The following is a 14,598-nucleotide window of genomic DNA, read 5'->3' on the forward strand; positions in this document are numbered from 1 at the left end:
GGTGCTTTGGGACCTGGTATTCACGGCATTTTTGAAGGATTTGCCCTATAGTAAAGATCTGGTCCGATGTCGTACGGCTGTCAACGAAGTCGGCTTGATAACTTCTTACGAACTTGTTCACTATAGGTGACATACGTCGGAAGATGATCTGGGATATAACTTAGTAGGCGGCATCAAGGATGGTGATCGCTTGGAAGTTCTCGCACTCCAGCTTGTCGTTTTTTTGTAGATGGGGTATATAACCCCTTCCTTCCACTCCTCCGGTACCTGTTCAGTTTCCCAGATTCTGATCAGTTTGTGCAGGCAAGTGGCCAGTTTTTCCGGGCCCACCTTGATGAGCTCAGCTCCGATACCATCCTTACCAGCTGCTTTATTGGTCTTGGCATACTTAACTTTCCTCAAGGTGGGCTAGTTGTCAATATTCTCCGCTGAACTGGCTGTAGAGAAAATGATGTTCGATAATTATTATGTGAATGTTCTATGATAAATAATTTTTAAAAACACATGCTAAGAAAACAATCATGATTTTAGTTTTAAAAAAAATCAGAGTATGCTGTGAATTACTGAAAAACACAATATGTTTGAAACAACGATCATTCTTCAGACTTATTTTGCGACAGATAGTCGTGTTTACTTCGTTGTCAAGAAATACACAAAACTTCTTCCACACTGGCGTAGTCATCTCCTCCGCTGCCTTTACTTTCACTGCCTGTACTCTCAGCGCCATTTAAACGTTCTTCGTAGTGCTGTTTCCACCTTTCGATCACCATACGTTCGTCCATCAAGACACCCCATATTTATCCCTCCACATCTCGGCTCGCGGTACGAAGCCTTTGCGGGATGCGTTGAGCTTCTGGAACTTGCGTGTTTCTTGAGAATGGCACAGCTGTTTCATCTCCTCGCACTCCGCTTCTTCTAGGCGGCGTTTCTTCTCTTGAAAAAAAAAGCGGGTTCGCTGTGTCCGCTTCCGTATATGACGTTTTACATTCTACCGGGTACCTTGCTGCAGCGCGACCGCCCGCGCTGCGTCCCTCTTCTCCAGACTATGTCTGCACTCTTCGTCGAACCAATCGTGCCGTCGACTTCGTCCCACATACCCGACGTTGTTCTCCACTGCGTCGTGAATGTCTGCTTTAAGTGTATTTCAGCAGTCCTCAAGAGGGGCCCCATCGAGCTCACCCTCTTCCGGCAACACTGTCTCGAGATACTGCGCGTATGTAGTGGCGACATCAGGTTGCTTCAGTCGCTCTAGGTCGTACCGCGGCGGTCGTCGGTACCGAACATTGTTGATGTTGAATAGTTTTGGGCGCAATTTAACCATCACCAGATAGTGGTCAGAGTCGTTGTTAGCGCCACGATATGTCCTGACGTCGATAATGTAGTAAATGTAGTAGTAAAGTTGAATTCATTGTTTCTTGTAGCCGACATTCCATACCTAATAGCAGTCGATGTTGACAAGGGGTGGTACTGATGCCATGCCAAGTAACACTTTTGAATGAAAATTTTTGGTTTACAATTAATCTTAGAGCTTCCCTTATTTTTGCAGTTGAGAACGGAGGTCGTCGAGTTAATAGTTCCTATAAGTTTGTTACAATCATGTCTAAACTTTCATTAGTCCAAAAATGTTCACGAAATTTCTGTCCAGTTGTCTGCAATTTCGATTGTTATGGTCAAGTTCTCTTCAATTTTCATGCTATCCAATATTCCTTGGGTGATTAAGTTATTAGTCCTATAGTCCTATAACGATATATTTTCCTTCCCACAGTCAGTCAGTTTTTTTTTACAGTCAGCCAGTTATAAACCGAATAAATAATGGAAGCTCAGGACGTACATAGATATTTTCCAAGTAGTTAACATATAACATACCTAATAGCAGTCGATGTTGACAACGGGTAGTACTGATGCCATGTCCAAGTAACACTTTTGAATGAAGATGTTTGTTTCACAATAAATTAATTCAAGTACTAATGCAATAAATCAATATATTAATCTAAGAGCTTCCCTTATTTTGATGCAGTTGAGAACGGATGTTTGTCAATATGTCTCTCAGTTAATACTATCCTATAAATAACAATTATGTAATTAGTCCAAACACAATGGTCACGACATTTCTGTCCAGTTGTCTGCAATTTCTATTGTTATAGTCAAGTTCTGGTATTACAAGTTTTAATAGTCAAACAGTAAGTTTACTTCTTATTTTGTCGAAAGATGTCATTTTGTTTTAACTTGTTTAATTCACCTATCACATTGTCTTAGTTTGTCTTCGTCTAATTATTTTTCGTGTCGAAATCTCTTCACTCCCGCCACCTAAAACTAGACTGGGAGAAAATCCGTGGACCAGATTACCAGGCTATCTTAACTATTAAAGATCTCCAGTCTTTTTAAAAAATCAACAATAGTTGAGTTGATTTATTAGCCTTTGGATAACGCAGAAATCTCCGGAATCTTAGTCGTTTTAATGAACTAAAAGGAGGAATGTGGGAATATTAGGGATTTTTATGATCTAGGTACAAAATTAAAAACTTAAAAATGTCATGTGATATTCTGAGAAGTTTAGTTCAGCTCAAGAATCTAGAAAAAATGGGACATCAGAAACTGTGTAAAATCTGGGGTATTATTAAATCTGCAAGACGAATTTCGTGCCAACTCGACCAGCGGTTGGCTCCACCATCTCAGAATTGAATGAAACTTGGTGGGCATAAAGATATGGTATTTCTAAGCCACTCTGCATACTTAGTTTTTCAAAAATTGTCAAGAGTAACATTTGATGAGGGCCTAATTTTTTTCATGGATTTTTTATAAATCGATGTAACTCTAAAATGACAAGACCTACAAAAAAGTGTTGTATGGCGGACTGTCGTGAAATTCCCAGAAGTTTTTTGGAAAAATATCCAAAAAATAAAATACCGCTTTCTACACTGAAAAAAATTAGTTTTAAAAATTAAAATCGATATTACAAAAAAACCTCATTTCAGAAATCGATGAAATTTTTTCTGCAGATAGGTATTTTAATTATCTAACTTTTCTGGGAATAATGTTCCTGTGACATATTTAAGGAAAAAAAGTTTTTCTAACAAAAACTTTTTTCATGTCCATATTGAGTGAAAATTCATCAGCGTGTTTTATGCCCACAGCGCCAATTATAGGTTCAGAGCCTATCATCAACCAACGACACATTTTGGACGTATAAAAATTTGTTTAGGAAGCAATTTAGCATAATCTAACATTAATGTGGACCAACATTTGGAAAGGGCGTATATTTACCTAGATTGCTTATATCAATGTTACACACAAATGACCAGATTTACAAAATTGTGATGTTTGATGGACTATTGTAAATTTGTCTGAACTATGAAGTCTGAAACATAAAAGAGCGTTTCGTTCACCGAGAAAATAAATTAATGAATGTAAAGATTAAAATTGGTTTAGCAAAAAAAAAAATTGGAGGTCGATTTTTTTAATCAGATAAACATTTTTCTTCAATTTTATTTGTTACTACATTTAATTCTTATTTCTACTTGAATACTCATTAATTTGTAAACTTAGTCGAACAATTCAAAAACTTTTGGGTCTTCATCTGAGTTGGAATATTTTTAGCCAGGATTTTATTATGAGCGATTGGTATAAAAGAATGAAGCTTTTGTGTGCCAATTATAGTTTTTGCTTTTCTGAAAAGTTCATCAAGCTCTTGTTGGTTACCATCGTCGGGGGTGACAATGGGCCAAATGGGGGTGAGAATGGGTCACTGTTTTAACTACTTAGAATGCTTGTAGAATGGATGTATCTGAGGACAAGAAGACAAAAATATAAGAGACTTTTTAGAACGATTTTTCTCTACGCCCTCCATGCTCGCGGTGAGAGCGATGACCCATTCTCACCCCCAGACCCATTGCCACCCCCGATGGCGGTATTGCTCATTCGTGATATAACAGAAATGTAATATAGTGATATTTTTGTTTGATTGAAAACGTGCCCATTCGCCCATTCGTACAACTCCCGAGGAGTCTTGATAGTATTTCCATAATCTTTGGCAAGAGTTTTGCTCGTTTTGCCATTCGATTGAGAGTGCCACCAATAGCTTCGCAAGGGCATTTTCCGTGCGATGTTGTAAAAAAAGTGCCATTCTGCTTCTAAGCCATGTTTTGAATTTAAATTACACAGACTTGCAAAGTTCCTTTTATTTTTATAATGTGCTGCTCACCCAGACACAAAAGTAATTTTTGTAAAATCGATCGACTGTTTCAAAAAGTCAATTAATTTTGAAATAAATATATGAACAGCTTTTGTGTCATGGGTCATTACTTCTGAATAATAAAGCTAACGTTTTCTAATTAACCGTTTCTTTTAAAGTAAACTTCGAATGAATGTATTGTTGCCTGGGAGTTATTCCAACCTTGAGCAGCATTTTGGATAATAAATGAATAATTTTCAGAGAAATCTAACAGTACAACTGTATTGCTGTTTGCAAATAATGTCATAAGTTATAAATTTTAGTTTATCAATTTTTTCAATAAAATACGATACAAAATCATCTACAGGCTTTACAACGGTTTCTAAATTACACCGTTCAGTGGTTAGCCTTTGCTGAAAAACAACATCTTCTTTTCCACTATTACAATTAAATATCACTTCAGTTTCGTTTCGGCAACATTGCCCGTTTTCAAAGTATTTATTTTTTTGTAATTGTTTTTAAGTTACTTCGATACAAAAAGTTAAATAAAACATAAACCCTTTTCAAATGTTGGTCCACAATTGTATTAGATTATGCAAAATTGCTTCCCAAACAAAATTTTATACGTCCAAAATGTGTCGTTGGTTGATGATAGGCTCTGAACCTATAATTGGCGCTGTAGGCATAAAACACGCTGATAAATTTTCACTCAATATGGACATGAAAAAAGTTTTTGTTAGAAAAACTTTTTTTACTTAAATATGTCACAGGAACATTATTCCCAGAAAAGTTAGATAATTAAAATACCTATCTGCAGAAAAAAATTCATCGATTTCTGAGATGAGGTTTTTTTGTAATATCGATTTTAATTTTTAAAACTATTTTTTCTCAGTGTAGAAATCGGTATTTTATTTTTTGGATATTTTTCCAAAAAACTTCTGGGAATTTCACGACAGTCCGCCATACAACACTTTTTTGTAGGTCTTGTCATTTTAGAGTTACATCGTTTTATAAAAAATCCATGAAAAAAAATTAGGCCCTCATCAAATGTTACTCTTGACAATTTTCATTCGATTCTGAGATGGTGCTGCCAGCCCCATAGAAGGGTTGGCGCGAAATTCGTCAAAGATCTAAAAATCTTCATAATCAAGAAAATCCTTGAAACAATGCGTTAACCAACAACCGTCGTTCAGTTGAAGACTAACATAAGATAATGGACAACGGACAACACTCAGTATACCAATAAAGAAGACTTTCCACGACTAAAGCGGAAACCGAACTCTCAACTCATAATACACATAATATAACTAAAAATATGCTCAGAAGATAGGCGCCGTACAGCCACGAGGTCTAGATTGTAAATCATTTCAATTTCTATAGTATAAGTCATATAAAAAGTGACGTAATGCAATAGAAATCGCATACATTCAGGCGAAAATATCCTTTAAATTTACGCTCTTTTTGGCGTTTCCTTTATGTGCATTACTTTTCGTGTAAATTTCAACAACTTTTTCTATCTGTGTATGAAATCGAGCGATTAGCATCATAGGTTGATAGGAGGCTGTGGTAGGTTGAAAATCTGCCATATAATGCTAATGGTGTCCCGGATTGGCCCTAGAAAAATCGGGTCACTTTAATATATACCTATCTAGCTAGATTTAAGTACGACTCATCATCATCAGGGAACACATCAGAAAAGTATTGCAAAAAAAGAGGAGATCTCACTTCATAACTATTCCAAGCTCCAAGACACGATGCCCGTTGGTTGACATCAGTGCGTGAATACAAAAAAGATATTTCATCAGCATTCCCGAAGAAACAGCCGATAAACCCCAGAAAAATGTACAGTGGATGAACCATTTTTTTTTGTACGAACAATCTCGAGAGAGAGAGAGAGAGAGAGTGAGAGAGAGAGAGAGAGAGAGAGAGAGAGAGAGAGAGAGAGAGAGAGAGAGAGAGAGAGAGAGAGAGAGAGCGAGAGAGAGAGAGAGAGAGAGTGGGAGAGAGAGAGAGAGAGTGGGAGAGAGAGAGAGAGTGAGAGAGAAAAGAGAGAGAGAGAGAGAGAGAGAGAGAGAGAGAGAGAGAGAGAGAGAGAGAGAGAGAGAGAGAGAGAGAGAGAGTGAGAGAGAGAGAGAGAGAGAGAGAGAGAGAGAGAGAGAGAGAGAGAGTGAGAGAGAGAGAGAGAGAGAGAGAGAGAGAGAGAGAGAGTGAGAGAGAGAGAGAGAGAGAGAGAGAGAGTGTGAGAGAGAGAGAGAGAGAGAGAGAGAGAGAGAGAGAGAGAGAGAGAGAGAGAGAGAGTGTGAGAGAGAGAGAGAGAGAGAGAGAGAGAGAGAGAGTGTGAGAGAGAGAGAGAGAGAGAGAGAGAGAGAGAGAGAGAGAGAGAGAGAGAGAGAGAGAGAGAGAGAGAGAGAGAGAGAGAGAGAGAGAGAGAGAGAGAGAGAGAGAGAGAGAGAGAGAGAGAGAGAGAGAGAGAGAGAGAGAGAGAGAGAGAGAGAGAGAGAGAGAGAGAGAGAGAGAGAGAGAGAGAGAGAGAGAGAGAGAGAGAGAGAGAGAGAGAGAGAGAGAGAGAGAGAGAGAGAGAGAGAGAGAGAGAGAGAGAGAGAGAGAGAGAGAGAGAGAGAGAGAGAGAGAGAGAGAGAGAGAGAGAGAGAGAGAGAGAGAGAGAGAGAGAGAGAGAGAGAGAGAGAGAGAGAGAGAGAGAGAGAGAGAGAGAGAGAGAGAGAGAGAGAGAGAGAGAGAGAGAGAGAGAGAGAGAGAGAGAGAGAGAGAGAGAGAGAGAGAGAGAGAGAGAGAGAGAGAGAGAGAGAGAGAGAGAGAGAGAGAGAGAGAGAGAGAGAGAGAGAGAGAGAGAGAGAGAGAGAGAGAGAGAGAGAGAGAGAGAGAGAGAGAGAGAGAGAGAGAGAGAGAGAGAGAGAGAGAGAGAGAGAGAGAGAGAGAGAGAGAGAGAGAGAGAGAGAGAGAGAGAGAGAGAGAGAGAGAGAGAGAGAGAGAGAGAGAGAGAGAGAGAGAGAGAGAGAGAGAGAGAGAGAGAGAGAGAGAGAGAGAGAGAGAGAGAGAGAGAGAGAGAGAGAGAGAGAGAGAGAGAGAGAGAGAGAGAGAGAGAGAGAGAGAGAGAGAGAGAGAGAGAGAGAGAGAGAGAGAGAGAGAGAGAGAGAGAGAGAGAGAGAGAGAGAGAGAGAGAGAGAGAGAGAGAGAGAGAGAGAGAGAGAGAGAGAGAGAGAGAGAGAGAGAGAGAGAGAGAGAGAGAGAGAGAATACCTCTGCATGTCCACAATTACCACGGGAAGGACATTGTGTTAGTGGGGTGGGGTTATCAGTAACATAGATCGGGATTCACCATGGAAAGTAATGTGACCTATGCAACTTCTATTTTACTAATTAATACGAATATTTTTTATAAACAACAGTATTAGCATTTACTTCTCTGATCATTTAAAAAAAGTGTTCAATTGTTCATCCATCGCGAGGATAAACAAACAATTGCTCAAAGTGAGCGATTGTTTTTTGCTAATGTTATAATTATTTCTCGCTTCATTCGCTGTTCTTATTAAAACCGGGTCGATAATAGACCGATCGCAACATCTTTTATGATCGTTCAATTGTTCGTCCAACGCGAAGATAAACAATCAATCGCTCAAAGTGGGCGATTGTTCATTTAAATTTTTGGTGAAGAATGCACGTCATCAACACAAATGAAATGAACTGACTGAAATGAAAACCGATAGATAACACATAATATTCTATAACTGGAACACTTGTAATTTAACCTGTTTGTTAGGATTACCTAAAATTAACATCAGATCGTGACACAAAACTACTTTATTAAGTTCAAAAGGATATGTTCTCATTTTCCAGGAATGTGTGTTGGTACGGTTTAGAAGAAGGGGAAGGAGGGGCAATATGCCCTAGTTAAGCATAGACTTCTTTTATGCCTTAGTTATAACGATTTTCATGGGTGTTTCTACTTCACGCAACAGTTAAACAATATAGCTAGCTGATGCCATATTAAAATTAGAAAAAATCTCAATCATATTGATAATATTCACATTTAAAAAAAGTGGTGATATTTCGTTGCCGGAAAACTCATGAGGCCTTTTACGCCTTTTACCAGGCAGCTCTTAGGGAACAACGTACCATGCGTCGGCACATCAGCATTCTGGTATGGACAGTGCATGGAGACGCGAGTACATTGTAGGATAGTTCCACTAGGGCGTTTTGCCTCGCCGAAATGTTAGATGTTTCATCAAAATGTGTAAAATTTCAGTTTTTCCTACATTCCTATCTATTATTTTGACACTTTTTCGCCTAACCTACATAATTTCACGTCTAGTTTTATTAAGGCTATCTCAAACATGTTAAATATAAGTGAATACCCGAAAGTCGTGAGTGAGTTGTGTGTATTTTTAAATTTACTTGCCAAAATTATAATCATATTTTTTGTTGTTATGCATTGGCATTGTATTAATTGTCATTTTTATGATTATGCCGGAAGATTGAAGAATCAATATTTTTGTGTAAATGATGTACACAAATTATATATAGCTTGCTGATTTTTTTTTTGCCTTTGTTCCTTAAAAAAAACTGTTCAATGTTATGCCAAGACATTGTTAAGTCTATAGCCTCACAGTGTTGACTGTAAAGACCGTCACTCGATAAAGAGGCCCAAACATGAAGATAGTTTGATGTTGAAGTAGCCGAGCAGGAATCAACAATTTTTCTTCAATAGGATTTAAATGAGTCAATACGTTGCGAATTACTACTTAATCTTATTACTTATTCCTTCGAATTTCAAGGCCTAACACAACTACATGCATTTGAAAAAAGTTCATAGAAATATTAATATTGGCAAAAAGGGTAAGAAATAAAATAGGAAAGGAAAACTTAACAAATAAATTTAAAATGATACTTAATGGAAGATCTTAATCAGGAATTTTAGAATCAACAGGAACTGTTGAGGGCCAATAAAAATCTGGAAAAATTGGCTTCGCAAACGCTGTCTAGTTAAGCCATTTGATACCGTTAAAAGTTATCATCAAACTATCACATAAAAATCCGTCGATAGAAAGAAAGTTTAGGTTATCGACTTTCGTTTTATTTTTTACTAGGGGAAAATACCTATTCTTGGCAGTCTAAGACATTCGCCAAATAGAATGATAAAAATAATGAATAAATACACTAAAACACAGGTATAGTTCAACTGGTATACTTTTGTATGCTCTTTCTTTGATGATTGGTGTTCACTAAATATAACAGCTTTTACCACAAACTCAGTAAATTTAATATAAAGTAACAGGTCAACGTTTCTTCTATTGGCATAGCAATTTCTATTATCAGCAATGAGTTTGCTCCCTTTAGCAACTAGACATGGAAGTAGAAAACTGGTAATGTATTGGTGCCAAATGCTGGTTATTTATATCCTCCAGTAGTAAAATTCATTCATATTAATCGGCCACACGCTCATCTCGCTTCACTCAATTTTGGAACAAACTTTATTGTTTATCAAATTGGCTTAAAACAAAACATGGATTTTTAGCCTTGTCATCAATTTTATGTGATGTAGACATATAGACAAAAGCATTTAGACACATTGTAAAACAAATTTAACCCTTATGCGCCCAACAAAATACAAACTTAAATGGAAGATAGGGTACCCGTGTACCTAGATATTGATATTATCATAACTTTTACCATTTTCAACCTATTTGAATAATGTTGGCCATTTTGGAGAAGGGAACTTAAATGCTTTTTGTCCGCTGCCAAGATTTACATCTTTTGTCTTTTGTAATGCCTTAGAGTCGTAAGCAAAAGTCTATCAACCAGTTTCAAATATACAACTTGCTCTTTGAGGTCCTTACATGATATGTTCGTTTCATCAAAAAAATCATGGTGGTTGTGTACAAGACACGACCGCTCGACGTAAACTACGTAAACTAAATCTATACACATAAGAATGAATTTTTGTCTGTCTGCCCTTATAGACTAGGAAACGGCATGAACATTTGTATGTAGAGGTTTTTGGTAACGATGAAGGTTCTTATGATGGTATTAGACCCCTCCTCTTCTGGAAGGGGGGCTCCCATACAAATGAAATACAAATTTCTGCTTTAATCGAAAATTAATCCTAACCTCGTGAGTCTTCATATATCAATAATGGGCAGCACTGTCCTATCCAGCCGTTGGAGCCACCCCATTCTTACACTACGTTTCACAGTTGAATAATAGATAATACCCTAAAAGTAGGCAATTATTTATGGTTGAAATGCGCTATGTAGGAGCGGGGGTGGTTATGATTGTTTTGATGAGCTTGGAAAGTATTGAAGTTGCAAAAGTAAAACGGTCCTGTCAGCCACATAAGGGTTAAAATACTAAGATGTGGCTATCACTTTTGATATAATTCATGGTCTGCGTACAAATCTGAATAGAAGCATTTGTATTTTAACATTTTTTTTAAAAATAAATGCCATCGCCGGATATTTTGTTCGTATTTTTGCTAAAATAAAATCACATAGAATTGTGCGTGGTATCTTTTGAGCGTGTGTTTGATATGCTCACAAACACATTCTCTCGCTCTATTCCGAAGTGTGCTGCTGTCAAAGAAAACGAACAGCCCCGATTTTATTTAGTGAAACATAGAGCAAATATTGCATAAATTTGCTCTTTGTGGTGATAATCAAGTGTTGATAAAGTGTAAAAAGTAGTTTACGTACTTAATTTGTCGTGTCATAAGCAATAAATAGGAGAAACAGGTGATCCAAAAAAGTAAGTAACAGTTTGCTTTTCGTGCGCTGCTTTCTTTGGCAATGCAATAATAGCAAGGATTTCGTACGTGCAAATTTGTTTCGGTGATTAACACATCAAATCTTGCTACTTTTACACAAATAACTTATTCAAATGAAAGCTTAGACATGAAATTGTGTGATTGAATCAAAATTATGTTCATAAATAGTGTATGTTTGCTGGAAAACGCAAATATTGTTGAGGGTGCCAACAACCGTCGCACCCTGCCAATGCCGTATTCTACCCTACGTGGAAAACGTTACTTAGGACCGAAAAACATGTGTTTTGGGGAGGAAAATATTTATTAAATAATCCACTGTCTACCGGTGGAAATTAAATCAAATTCCGACGGTGATTCCAGACCTAGCAATTTTATTTACTATACATTGTGCTCAAGTAAATGTATTCAAAATGAAAAAATGTTGAAATGTATGAATGTATGCCTATGTAACAAGTGACGTGTTTTCTTGTCACTTTGACACACCTTTATAAAAAGCAGTTGTGGTGTAAGTTCAGTTCCAGCAGCATTGCAAATTTGTGTTTTACACGATTTAAATTTTCACAATTTTGCACTCATCCCAAATGCCCAACGCATATTAGTTATCATGTAATCCTTCTTTGATTTATTCAGGATAATGTTGCGAAGATTTTGGGTGTAAATGGAAGTTTCACAATCAAAAATACGAGCGAAAAAAATCGTGTTAAGACAGAATTCTGTGTAATTGATGGTGGGAATAGCTGTCATTACCGAGTTAAACTGATAAAAACTGAATAGTCAAATTAAATAAGTCAAATTAACTGATAAGTCAAATTAAAAAAAAAATGCTTATAATTCAACCATACAAAAAAAAAATCATCGGAAAGGGCTCACCGGGCTGCGTCAATTTGATGAGAAATTCGTCCGCCGCTTTTATGGGGAATCCCCGCGTTGTCATCCGCTTGAATTGAGGCACATAGTGTTATTTTCCGACGGCAACTACACAATTTTTTCACATTCACCGAAAAATACGTGACAGCAAACTTTAATTGCTGCCATCTCGCGCAATGCCTACTCCTCATTTTCTTAAATAACTATTGTCGAAGTAGTTTGCCTTTACTCCCATGTTAAAAAAAGTACCCAACGGAAAATTTATTGACCCAAATTTAAGTTTAATTCACTCAATTTCGACTTCAGGTAATAAAACTCAAAATTGGCTTCCCGTATTGAACTGGCGTCGTTCGTTGGATTGTTTGGCTCTTTTGTTTTTGACAACAAAGGAAAGAGTGGATGGAAGAGAAGAGAAAAAATAACTCAAAAGTAAGTTTAATAATACTCAATTTTGGGTACTTTTTTTGTTCCGTGTTGCTAGCAGCGAACAATTACCACATCCGCCGGAATCCCGGCCAATCAAGCAGCCAATTCTTCCGCCGGTAAGCTCGTCGAAGATCCGGAAATCGAGTTGTGAACAACGGAGGGCCCTCCCAACCATGCCATCACCAAACCAGCTACCACAACGACTACCAGAACCACAAAGCGCAAGTAGACCCTCAATGTATTGTATCGTCGCTCTCTAAGTCCAAATGGGCAAATAAATAGCTAGCATGTAATAAGACGGTAGTTTAATTCTTTAGGAAGCATTTACCTGATTGGTTTATTTTGGTTTTCGCTTTCCGTACCCAAAAGAGGGTAACCAAGCCTTGTTCTTAGTGGTCCGCCTGAAAGTTGGTTTTCCACTGAACTCGTATTAGACTTCTTTCGATAACAGTTACATTTATCCTACTCAACGGAACGGTGAACAATTTCAAGTTAGGTTCCTGCTCAGATGAGTAAACGGAGTGTTTGATCGTTTGCAACAGTGCTATTTTGAATAGACGACCCGTGCTCAGCACAACTCCTTCCTGTTTAAATAGATTCCCGTCGGAGCAGCCGAGGGGCTACAATTCCTCCGTCCCCCTTCGTAGACAAACGTCTAAGTGGTTTATATAGACATCCCCCTATTGAAAGTTTCCCAGATCGGCCATTGCGTTCGAGCAAAATGGAATTAATAAAAATAATTTAATCCAACTCCCTGAAGTTCAATTTCGACTATTTCTTTATGTTTCATCAAGTTCTCGTCGCATATTTGAACTAAAATCATATATCCTATGGGAATCGAGGCAAACATGGTACAATTAAGCATATAGTTGCAGTCTAGTGTCCAAAATATGAATTTTGAATCAAACTTACTAGATTTGGTTAGTAAAGGAGAGGTATGAGCGTTAACTGTGTTCACAATTACTTGCGCTTATTCAACGTCTCGTTCGTAGGAGGTGAGACTTTCTGAATGCAATGAGAATTGACGATAACTCCCATTGTCGACAATGTCAAGGTCATGGTACACAACATCATTTGATTTCTGTTCTTTTGTATGCTCTCCAATAATTTATTTTCACATCTTTGAAGGAACCCAGCTATCTGAATTTGAATTTATAATAGGCCAAATTTAATAGGATTTAAAAAAATCCAAGTCAAAATAGGAAAAAAACAGTAATTTGAAATTTCGAAGTAGACGCATGGTAATTCAACCATTCCTAAGTAGCTTCAAATACTCACCAGTTGGAAAATGTTCGGTCTGGCCTGATTACCAATCTGCAGTAGATCTCGAAAGCCCCGATTAACTACCAGCGCTACCGGATCGCCGGCTCTCTCCAACAGAGCGTTGGTGGCCACCGTCGTTCCCATTCGCACCCAGCCGATCAGTTCGGTGTTCACTAAACCATCACCAGTTCGCGACAGATCACCAATCTCCTGATTCAAGATGCGACGAATGCCTTCCGTTGGTGCATCCGGATAGTTTGCCGGATCCTCCGAGAGCAACTTCAACGTACGAATACCCCCCTCCGGTGTAATACAAAGCACATCGGTGAAGGTGCCGCCGCGATCGATAGCAAAATTGTATTTTCCACCACTCGACATAACGTAGGATGTATCACTCTCAAGCACGATCCTATAAGAAGTGTATCTTCACCTCGACTGATTGTCGCCTTCTCGAGGGAGCCGCCGTGGTAATAAATTGCGCCTCAGTATGAGATAACACTTTTCCACGGATGATACTTTTTTTTATCAACAAAGTTCTGTGTCGTTTACAGCATTATAATGACAAAAAAAAAACACAAATAATTTTCACGGAGATAAAAGGGCAATCGAATTGTGTAATACTGTGCGGCGGAAGCGCTGGGCTGCGTGATTATGGATTACCGATGATACACCACCAAGGATAGCTCAATTCTCAATGGACCGAGTATTGGCTTGTTTTCAGACTAAATAATTCAAGAAGCGTTAAATAATTGCTGTTCTCTTGTACACACGGCACCTACGGCACGGCAAACAGAAATTGGCAGTGATGAAACGCAAACGAAACTTTGGTAAACCGTGTGAAGCGACCGCAGCTACAGCCAACAGCTGATAAGCATCTGTTTGTGAGTATGGGAATGGAAAGACAAACAGTTTGACAATCTGAATGTGATGCTCTGCAATGGGCTCCCAACTAACATTTAATGTCAATGTAAATGTTATTTCAACTCGTCTATACGGCTTCAAGCTGAATATGTGTGCTATACATATGATCAAGAACTTCTATTCAATGCTTTTACCAGCAAATCTGGCGAATCTATTCAGCTGTTTTTGACGTG

At 38.1% G+C, this 14,598-nt stretch overlaps 1 protein-coding gene across 1 annotated transcript in view; it reads right to left on the reverse strand.

Moving 5' to 3' along the window:
- The window catches only part of LOC134226439 (5-oxoprolinase), a 34,095-nt gene extending 19,713 nt beyond the window's left edge, over nucleotides 1–14,382 (reverse strand). Inside the window, exon 1 of the mRNA XM_062707205.1 lies at nucleotides 13,520–14,382. Coding sequence (XP_062563189.1) covers nucleotides 13,520–13,882 — 363 coding nt within the window. The 5' untranslated portion in view covers nucleotides 13,883–14,382. The remainder of the gene's footprint in view (nucleotides 1–13,519) is intronic.
- Between the last annotated feature and the right edge of the window lie 216 nt (nucleotides 14,383–14,598).

The sequence above is a fragment of the Armigeres subalbatus genome, chromosome 3, assembly GCF_024139115.2.
Source record: "Armigeres subalbatus isolate Guangzhou_Male chromosome 3, GZ_Asu_2, whole genome shotgun sequence".
NCBI lineage: Eukaryota > Metazoa > Arthropoda > Insecta > Diptera > Culicidae > Armigeres > Armigeres subalbatus.